An 11,087-nucleotide genomic window follows, 5' to 3' on the forward strand; every position below is an offset into this window, starting at 1 on the left:
TTGTACCCGTATTACCCCAGTCTTACAACAAACATAGTAGTATCAGTAAGTGCTTCCCCACAAAATTTTAGCTGCCCAATTTTCTGAACACCACCAATGGAAGTCCATGCGGGTTACACAAACTAATATTTCTTCACCCTACCTGTATATGCTGCAGTATAGAAAAGATAATCCACAGATAATATCCTCAACTCTTTCAAAGGCATAGAAACAGAGCTACCACCTATGGATAACAAGCTATAGATTGAAGATATTCACTTGCATAAATAAGTGTTAGTAAAGAAATGAAAGTGCAAGCAATGTCAAACATCAATAATGTACTCTCAGCGTCTTATATTACCCCACATCAACAGCTAATGAGTAGCCACGATAATTAGTACTACATGACAGCTAATAGATTAAATGACTAGGTTCATTCATACAATGACTCATTAACCTTACAAATTCTTGGCTAATAAACATTGTTCAAAGCAACAAAGAGATGCACCTGAATACCAACAAATAGGAATATCACACTGTTGCCATGAAATTAGGAGTAGGTCCATAGCAACCACTAATTTTCACAACAGGTGTTGTCCCATGCTGAGCACGTGATGCTGCACTCATATTCAATGACTAGCTGATTGCAGTTCTGCAAAACAGGGAGTATAAGGCATACCCTTCATGCCTTTAGTGCAGATAACACTCACTTTCTGACTATCCATGTCGTATGACACTGTCATCTCCTTCTCGTCGGTAAGGAAAATCACATTACAATCTGGATGAAATGCAAACATCTCATAATATTGACCATCTTTGCGACAATGCCTTCCAAACAGTTCCAAAACATTGACAGTATGCTTCTGGGCCCACTTTCCAGTACCATAATCCTCAAGAACCCAAATATAGAGTTCGCAACCATAACGATAAGCCATCTGCCACGCATACAAGCGTCCTTGAGACTGCCCAATGCAAAAAATAACAGATTTCTTTGGCGATGGCATTGGAATCTCCCTCCAAACTTTGCCCTCCGCGTCAACAGTGAGCATTGTATTATAGTTATAACGGGTACTCAAATGCATAGTGCCATTCAAGAAGACACGTATGTTTCTAGTAAGCTCCAGGAGAGATTCGGATGCCCACTTAGTCTGCACATAAGTCCACTGTCCAGTTTCTGACGAGTAGATCGCCATTTCTCCAGAAAGACCACCACGATTGTAAGGTGTTGCAAACACCACAAAGCGGGATGGAACAGCGGCTTCGAAGCCCAAGTAAACACTTGGTGGGCAGTCGTGGCTGACCTCTTGATCCTGACCCAAAAATACCACAGGAGGTAGCACAATCCACTCTTGTGTGGCAGGATTGCACACAACATAATCACGTTTGCTTGAAAAACACGAATTCCAGCAGTTGCAGAGGAGAAGACTATCACAGAATTGTTCGACATGAACGTTTTTGTAGCTGTGGCGCAAGAAAGGGAGAGATGGGTCGAGAGGCGGACCTCTCCCTGACAAATTGCGGAAACAAAGGCGTTGGCCTTCATAGTAGAAGAAGCCGGAGAGGGTCTGCGGCGACCTCTTGCGGATGTCGGGGGCGGAGCAGAGGGCGAGCCACGGCTTGGACACACACTTGAAGCGGCAGAGGGACCTGTAGGGCACCCGCGAAAGGATCTCGACGAGGGCGCCCTCGGGAACGTTCGGCATGGGCTGCTGCTCCTGCTCCAGATTCTGCTTCTTCTCCTGTGCAAATGATAGCAACGGCTGGTTCAGGTTCCTGATTCCTTTTCTTGGATCCAAGATTGGAAGGTCTCGTTAGGAAAAAAAAAAGGCGATCGAAGAGGCGTGGAGCAAACCTTGGAAGCTACCGGAGGAACGTCGGAGAGCGGCGGCGTAGAATGGGGCGGGTCGTCCTCGTCGAGGCGGACGGTCGCCGGTGGGTGGCTCTGCACCGTGATGCCATGCTCGCCTTCTCCTTCTCCTTCTCCTCCTCCTGGCGGCATCGCCTCCAGCCCGGCCCGCGGATCCATGCCTCGAGGCAGTCGATTCGACGGTCGCGACGCCGGCCGCCGCTGCTCGCCGGGGCGGCTAGGGCTCGGAGCGGGGAATGGGGCGGCGGCTGGGTTGGAGTGGGATTGCTTTGCTTCTAGGATTAGTGTGTAACGGGCCTCGATCTAGCCTAGGGTACCGGCGAGAGTTGGGGATCGAGGAGGAGGAGGAGGAAGGGGATCTGAGGAGGAGGAAGGACAAGACGGGTTGCAGGAAAGGTACGTGAGAGCATCACCACTCGTTCGGCCCTCCAGGCATAGGCCCGCGCTCTTTCGGGCCCTCGCCCGGCGATTTTTAGGGTCGATCTTTTTAGTGCGATCCAGGTCTCAGCCACGTGCCGTTTTCAAGGCGTCGTAAATTCAAACTTGGTTCATTCCCGTTTTTTAAATGCAAATTGTCTAGTGTATATTTTCAAAACAAATTCACCGTGTATTAAAAAAACTTTGCCATACATTGATAAAAAAATTCATTGTATATTAGAATTTTTTTCAGTATGTATTTGGAAAAATGTTCACTGTATGTTAAACGATGCTCACTATATATTAAAACAAAAGGGTTCAGTCTGTATTTAAAATAAAATTCACTGCATATTGAAAAATCACCGTTCATTGAAAAATTTCATTTTATATAAACTGTGTTCATCCTATATTAGAATTTTGATCGGAGTTTAGTTAAGAAGTTCACTGTACATTAAAAAAAAGTGTACTGTATCTAAGAAATCTTCTTAGTATATTCGAAATTTGGTTAATGTGTATTTGAGAAAATGTTCAGCATAGGTTAAAAAATATTTGATGTATATTAAGAAAAAAAATCGGTCTGTATTTGAAAACTCTTCACCGTATAAATAAAATGCTCACTGTGTATTTTAAAATTGTTCACCGTAGTTTAGATAAATATTTATAATACAGAAAACTATAAGAAAGAAAATGTGAAAGCTGAATACAAAATAGTAGAAAACCAAAAGAAAAACTATACATGGAAGAGGAAATGAAAAAAAAACAAATGGGAAAGAACCCATGCGTGAATGGAACTGGGCCTAGCCCATTATGAAGATCGTAGTGAGCGATCGCTCGATATGTTATCGGACCAATCAATATGGCGACCGCTCGGCAAGTAAAAAAAATGCTGGCTTCTGTGAGGGTGGGACCTCCAATAGGGCGACAAACGCGTCCAAAACAAGGGAATCGTGCACCCGCGAATGTCGTTTCTCGCATTAAGCGAGATCGTAGGAATTCTCGGTGCGAGCTTGGTGAAAGTCCGACGATCAGTGCCACAGTTGGGCGATCATCTTGCCACAGTTCGGCGATCAAATGAAAAGTTCGGCGGGCGAAAAGAAAGGACGCATAGGCAATGCATCAAACGGCGGTGTCCCTGCTCCGCCACCGCCGCAGCTGCGAGCGCCGCCTGTCCCGGGCCTTCTTGGCGTTGGCCCTGTTCCGTCGGTCGGTGGTGACAGCCTCCCGGCGCTGAACTTCCGCCCTCCAATCGGCGTTAGACATGCCCGGGAGCTTGGACGGCGGCGCCCTCTGCTTCCTCTGCTTCGGCTGGGTGGTGGCGGCTGCGGCGGTGGCATCCGTCGCGGTGCGGGGGACCGCGTACTTCTTCGGCAGCATGGCGGCCAGCTGGGTGGGGAGGAGGAGGAGATTGGCGGGAATGGAGAATGAGAGGGAAGCCGAGGGGGGAAAGCGGGAGGAAACGGCAGGAAAAGGGCCTCCTCTCGTCGACAGAGCGGCCCCACGCCCCTTTTCGCTTTTGCCGGCGCCCCCAGGCGACCCCCGGGCGCTTGGGTTCGGCTCGGGTTCGCCGGCTGTTATTTCGGCCCAAACCGGCGCTAAATGAGATCCTGGGGGCGTGACTGGGCCGATTTTCGGCCGCGAGCGCTAAAAAAACGCCTTGGGGGCCTGTTGGGGGCGCGGCTGGAGATGCTATGAGGGAAGGTCAGCTTCCTCTCTCCAATTCTTAATATTGTTTCTCGATGCCGCTACAGTCACCCGTCATCCCATACATATAGTCCTTCTCCACCTCCTGGCGGCATCGCCTCCTGCCCGGCACGCGGATCCATGCCGGTCGCGATGCCGGCCGCCGCTGCTCGCCGAGGCTAGGCTCGGAGTGGGGATGGGGCGGCGGCTGGAAGTGACAGGGAGGGAATGACCTTTTTTTATGAGGACTTGAGTGGGAGTGACTGTGAGACTGTGTAATGTGTATTCCCTTATGACGGGCTCTAAGATTAGTGTGGGCTCTAGAAACGGCCCAATGAATCCTGATAGCTTCTCAGCCTTCTCTTCTTTTTGTAAAGGAAAGAAAAATTCGCCTGAGCTTTGCATCAGCAGAATGTATATAGCGGTGTGTTACTCACAAAAAAATTATATAGCGATGTTGTATGTGCTGGTACTACATGTATTCTGAATTCTCCCCTAAAAAAGAATGTATTCTGAATTATGTCAGTCTTCTAAGCAATTAGCAAGATACTAACACTAACATGGATCCTTGCTAGATGAGTCCACAACACTTGTGTTTTCCCCTTGGAAATCAAATCGTATTCAATTTTTTTGTTAGGGGAACAAACTGCATTCAATTAATATGCAGCTTATGCAGCCCTCTTTGACTTTGAGGTGCAACTCAAACACTTGATCAAATTCAGAGGGCGTTCTAAAGTTTGCTCGAGTTCACCCACTCCCCCTTTCCAAGCCTTACTCCTTGGTTACTTATCGCAATCATGTCGCACACCCGGTGGTCGTGAATCAAACAGGCGTGGTGGAACATACTGAAAACCGTTACTGGATGGTACCATCCAAAGTGAGATTGGAATCCTTCTACTAGTATCTGACGAACTAGTTTTGCAGAGGCTGGTGTCACTCGATGTGATTGTATCTGGTAGATGCTACGTTTTGAGTTAATAAAAGCGCTCTTTATCGAAAAAGTATCTGACAAACTACCTCCGCAATCTGTCGAGCTGTAATTTCAGTATTCATAGATTCAACTAAAACTGAACCTTCAACCAAACAAAGCAGTGGCGGGGGGGCAATCAATAGCTTACAGAGCCTGGTATGGGAAAGAACATCTGCTATGTGATTTACATGTTGTGGCGATTCTTATAAAAAAGAAAGTTGTTGTTAACATGTACCTGTACATTGTATGTAGTGCGCACGTCGCCTCCTAGATTGTAGGATCTGAACCAACGCCCCCGGGCCTGCGTGCCCACCCCATGGGGCATATATATGTACCACTGATGTATGTGTGATAATCAATACAAGAGAGCAAGTTTACTCTCCAACTTGGTATCAGTATTCTCCAGGCCGCCGCCATGTCGGAGTAGCACTCATCTTCCTCCTCCGCGGCGACTCTCTCTGCCACCGCGCTGCCCTCCCTGTCCTCTACGGCTCCCTCCTCGGCCACCTCTGGTACCGGCACCTCTCCCCCGTTCATCTTCGGCACCTTGCCGGCCAACCCTAGCGCAACTGCTCTGGTTTCCTCCCAGTTCGCCCCCCTTTTCTCCTCCACTGCGCCGCCGCCACCACCGGAACCTCCGGCCAAACATCCTATCCTCAACGTCGACATCACCATCCACATCAAATTCCTTCTCAACCCAACCGAGCACAATTACCACAAGTGGAAATCCTTCTTCCTTATGGTCCTGGTTCGTTACGGCGTCCTGTACCCGATCGAGCACCCTCCTCCACCCAACGCTGACAGCCAGTACCTTGAGCTCGACGCCCATGTCGCCCTCGCCATGTATGCCACCCTCACAGATCAGCTCATTGACCACGTGATCGGCGCCACCACCACTTTCGATCTCTGGACTCGGATCCGGGATTACTTCCTCGCCAATCGTGCGGCTCGGTATATGATCCTCAATCGTCAATACTGCAACCTCAAACAGGACGATCTCTCTGTCGACGAATACGCGCGCCGCATGAATCTGCTCACCGCGGGTCTCGCCGACATTGACCACGCGGTCTCCGAGGTGGATCTCACCATACAGTTCCTCCATGGCATCGACGGCCGTCTCGACACCATCCGGGTCGTGTTGGGGGACACGGTTCCCTTGCCCCCGTTTGAGACCGTGTTCTCGCGCCTGAAGCTCGCCGAGGAGAACCTCGCTCAGCGCACCACCGAGGCCCTGGCCACGGTCCTCGCCGTCCATGGGCTTGGCGGACCCTCCGGATCCAGGAGCGGCGGTGGCTCCACTCCCCGCCCGGGCGATCGGGCGGATCGCCCTCAGGACTGCGGCAACGATCGTGCCCCTGGGCGCGACTCCAACCCCCGCGGTGACAGTGGTGATCACAGTGGCGACCGCGGTGGTGACCGCGGACGTGGACGTGGTCGTGGACGCGGCGGACAGCAAGGTCGTGGTGGCTCGTCCTCTGCGCCGTACAACCCATACATGGGGTTCTTCGCTCCGTACGGCATGGCCATCCCTCCACCGCGCCCCGGCTGGGTGCCTCCAAACTTCGCTGGTGTCCTCGGTCCCCGTTCGGGATCTCATGCTCAGGCGTACCCGATGCAGTACTCGTCGTACGCCCCGCCATCTCCATACCAGCAGCCGTCATGGGATCACATGGCCCTTCTTCATGCCGCCTACAGCAACCAGGGCTTCAACAACACCGCTCCCTCCAACGAGTGGTACCTTGACAGTGGCGCCTCCAACCACGTCATCGGCAACCCTGGTAACCTCAACCATTCAAATTCTTCTTTACAGCGTAAATTCTCTAGCATTGTAGTAGGCAATGGCCATCATCTTCCCATTCATGCCACCGGCTCCACCTCTCTCCCTCCCCACAATTTCCAACTATGCAACATTCTTTTCTCCCCCTCTGTCACCACTAGCCTCATCTCCGTCCGCCAATTTACCAAAGATAATGCTTGTTCCATCGAATTTTACCCATTTGGCTTTCTTGTGAAGGATCTTCGCACGCGGAGGGTAATCCTAATCTCCGCTAGCTCCGGCGACCTCTACCCTTTCTTCGGCAACAACACGACGCGGTGCACTGCCCTCTCCGCTACAACCTCTGACGGTGATGTGTGGCATCGTCGCCTCAGCCACCCAAGCAATCAATCTTTCCAATCCATTAATAGTGCTTTTCCTTTCCAATGTAATAAGCCATACAATGGCCCTTGTACTGCTTGCCAATTAGGGCGCCAACCTAGACTACCTTTCTCCTCCTCTACTAGCCGCACTTATGCGTTATTTGAGCTCATTCATTGTGATTTGTGGACCTCTCCGGTCGTGAGTTTCTCCGGCTATGAATATTATTTGGTTGTCCTCGATGACTATTCACACTTCTCTTGGTCCTTTCCATTGCGGCGCAAATCGGACACATCCTCTACTCTACAACGTTTCATTGCTCATGTTCGAACCCAATACAACGTTGTCATCAAGGGCCATCCAATGTGATAATGGCGGTGAGTTCATCAACTCCACCCTCCGCTCCTTCTTCTCCACACACGGCGTCTCCTACCGTTTTTCGTGTCCCCACACCTCACCTCAAAATGGCAAGGCCGAACGCCTCATCCGCACCACCAATGACGTTGTACGTATGATACGTCTCCAATGTATCTATAATTTTTTATTGTTCCATGCTATTATATTATCTGTTTTGGATGTTCAATGGGCTTTATTATACACTTTTATATTATTTTTGGGACTAACCTATTAACCGGAGGCCCAGCCCAAATTGCTGTTTTTTTGCCTATTTCAGTGTTTCGAAGGAAAGGAATATCAAACGGAGTCCAAATGGAATGAAACCTTCGGGAACGTGATTTTCGGAACAAACGTGATCCAGAGGACTTGGAGTGGACGTCAAGCAATCAACGAGGAGGCCACGAGGCAGGGAGGCGCGCCTGCCCCCTGGGCGCGCCCCCACCCTTGTGGGCCCCTCATAGCTCTCCTGACCGACCTCCTTCGCCTATATATACTTATATACCCTGGAAACATCAGAACAGGAGCCAAAACCCTATTTCCACCGCCGCAACCTTCTGTACCCGTGAGATCCCATCTTGGGTCCTTTTCCGGCGCTCCGCCGGAGGGGGCATTGATCACGGAGGGCTTCTACATCAACACCATAGCCTCTCCGATGATGTGTGAGTAGTTTACCTCAGACCTTCGGGTCCATAGTTATTAGCTAGATGGCTTCTTCTCTCTCTCTTTGGATCTCAATACAAAGTTCTCCTCGATTCTCTTGGAGATCTATTCGATGTAATCTTCTTTTGCGTTGTGTTTGTCGAGATCTGATGAATTGTGGGTTTGTGATCAAGATTATCTATGAACAATATTTGAATCTCCTCTGAATTCTTTTATGTATGATTGGTTATCTTTTCAAGTCTCTTCGAATTATCAGTTTGGTTTGGCCTACTAGATTGATCTTTCTTGCAATGGAGAAGTGCTTAGCTTTGGGTTCAATCTTGCGGTGCTCGATCCCAGTGACAGTAGGGGAAACGACACGTATTGTATTGTTGCCATCGAGGATAAAAACATGGGGTTTATATCATATTGCTTGAGTTTATTCCTCTACATCATGTCATCTTGCTTAAAGCGTTACTCCATTCTTATGAATTTAATACTCTAGATGCATGCTGGATAGCGGTCGATGTGTGGAGTAATAATAGTAGATGCAGGCAGGAGTCGGTCTACTTGTCACGGACGTGATGCCTATATACATGATCATACCTAGATATTCTCATAACTATGCTCAATTCTATCAATTGCTCGACAGTAATTTGTTCACCCACTGACTTATGCTATCTTGAGAGAAGCCACTAGTGAAACCTATGGCCCCCGGGTCTATTTTCCATCATATTAATCTCCCATCAACTAGCTATTTCTATCGCCTTTTATTTTGCAATCTTTACTTTTTATCTTTATCATAAAAATACCAAAAATATTATCTTATCATCTCTATCAGATCTCACTTTTGCAAGTGGCCGTGAAGGGATTGACGACCCCTTTATCGCGTTGGTTGCAAGGTTGTTATTTGTTTGTGTAGGTACAAGGGACTTGAGCGTGGTCTCCTACTGGATTGATACCTTGGTTCTCAAAAACTGAGGGAAATACTTATGCTACTTTGCTGCATCACCCTTTCCTCTTCAAGGGAAAACCAACGCAGTGCTCAAGAGGTAGCAAGAAGGATTTCTGGCGCCATTGCCGGGGAGTCTACGCACAAGTCAAGACATACCAAGTACCCATCACAAACTCTTATCCCTCGCAATACATTATTTGCCATTTGCCTCTCGTTTTCCTCTCCCTACTTCACCCTTGCCGTTTTATTCGCCCCCTTTTCCGTTCGCCTCTTTTTCGCTTGCTTCTTGTTTGCTCGTGTGTTGGATTGCCTGCTTGTCACGATGGCTCAAGATAATACTAAATTATGTGACTTTGCCAATACCAACAACAATGATTTCCTTAGCACTCTGATTGCTCCTCTTACCGAAGCTGAATCTTGTGAAATTAATGCTGCTTTGTTGAATCTTGTCATGAAAGATCAATTCGTCGGCCTTCCTAGTGAAGATGACGCTACCCATCTAAATAGCTTTGTTGATTTATGTAATATGCAAAAGAAGAAAGATGTGGATAATGATATTGTTAAATTGAAGCTATTTCCGTTTTCTCTTAGAGATCGTGCTAAAACTTGGTTTTCGTCTTTGCCTAAAAATAGTACCAATTCTTGGAATAAGTGCAAAGATGCTTTTATCTCTAAGTATTTTCCTCCCGCTAACACTACAAAAAAATACACTTTCGTGATGATACGTGTTTTTCACAATAGGTCGCATTTTTTGTCATGCATGTACACCCATGACAATTTTGACAGAATCAAGATAGTCATACCTGTGCTGTCGTAGAAGTGTTCCTTGACATTACCAAAATTATCATCATGGAAGTGTCCACTTCCATGACGATAAATCGCGCGTCACAGAAGTGCTTTCGCCAAGGGTGACCGACACGTGGCATCGACCGTAACGGAACGCCGTTAAGCTATCGGGTCCGGTTTTTTATCCGATAACCCGTTAACAACCCCGAACAATGGGGATTTTCCACGTGTAAAATCATCATTAGCTGGAGGAAACACGTGTCAGCTCACCGTTGGGACAGATGTCATCCACTCATTGGACACAAAGCGCCTATGATACGTCGACACGTGGCATGGCCCAACAGAGGGCCATTCCTGTGAAAAGGCCGGACCATTTGACTTGGTCAAAAGGTGGCGGGCCGGCCCACGGCAAGCCTGTTAACGACCTGTTCGCATATAGCCCATTTACAGCCCGCTAACCCAGGGCCCGTTTACGGCCTAACCAAATTAGGCCCAGTAGCGTCATCTGGGCCGTCCAATATAACTCCAACCCGTTTTAACTTCCGGCCCATGTATGGCCCATGACGTCTTTCGGCCCATATGAGGCCCTTATTACTCTCGGCCCATTAACGGCCCATGGTAAAACTGGCCCGTAATGAACAGTGTATCACTTTATACCCATTAACGGCCCGTGGTGAAACTGGCCCGTAATGAACAGTGTATCACTTTATACCCATTAACGGCCCATTATTCAGTTGGGCCATTTCCAGCCCATGTTATCTTTCGGCCTTCTCGGGGCCCATTTATTCTTGGGCTCATTTCCACATTCGTTTACTTACGGCTCGTTGCTGTCATTTTCTGCTTGTGGGCCAAATTCAGCCCGTGGTTACAGTCGGCCCGTTTGTGGCCCGTTAATACGTTGGGCCGTTTTGATAGTGTCATCAAAATACGGCCGATTAACGATGGCCCGTTATGGTCGGCCCATGAACGGACGATTTCAACTCTAGCCCATTTACGGCCATAATGTGGTCTGTTATTGGCCCATGTTTGGCCAACCGATCATAAGCCCGTAGAAGGCCCATTGATGATACAGCCCATAGAAGGCCCATTGTGTCTACGGCCCGTATAAGGCCCATTGTTTCTACGCCACGTAGAAGGCCCATTGTTTCTACGGCCCTTAGAAGGACCATTGTTTCTACGGCCCATAGGAGGCCCATGTAAACTACAGCCGGTGGGCATCAAAGTTCGCCACCAGTGCAAATATAGGGAACACCCTACACTA

The 11,087-nt window shown here is 48.7% G+C and overlaps 1 protein-coding gene across 1 annotated transcript; it reads right to left on the reverse strand.

Annotated features, from left to right (window-relative positions):
• Nucleotides 1-302: 302 nt before the first annotated feature.
• On the reverse strand, nucleotides 303-2,306 carry LOC109761972 (F-box protein At5g49610). Its single transcript, XM_020320780.4, has 2 exons — nucleotides 1,832-2,306; nucleotides 303-1,718 (listed from the first exon to the last, which is right to left on the reverse strand). The coding sequence occupies exons 1-2, from the start codon at nucleotides 2,003-2,005 to the stop codon at nucleotides 609-611; spliced, it is 1,284 nt and encodes a 427-aa protein (XP_020176369.1). The 5' UTR covers nucleotides 2,006-2,306; the 3' UTR covers nucleotides 303-608.
• Between the last annotated feature and the right edge of the window lie 8,781 nt (nucleotides 2,307-11,087).

The sequence above is a fragment of the Aegilops tauschii genome, chromosome 1 (genome assembly GCF_002575655.3).
Source record: "Aegilops tauschii subsp. strangulata cultivar AL8/78 chromosome 1, Aet v6.0, whole genome shotgun sequence".
Lineage (NCBI taxonomy): Eukaryota > Viridiplantae > Streptophyta > Magnoliopsida > Poales > Poaceae > Aegilops > Aegilops tauschii.

Coding starts and splice junctions, on each gene's coding strand:
- LOC109761972 (XM_020320780.4), bottom strand. CDS start 2,005: ATGGATCCGCGGGCCGGGCTGGAGGCGATGCCGCCAGGAGGAGGAGAA. Junction 1,719..1,831: donor TTCCTCCGGTAGCTTCCAAG/GTTTGCTCCACG, acceptor TCATTTGCACAG/GAGAAGAAGCAGAATCTGGA.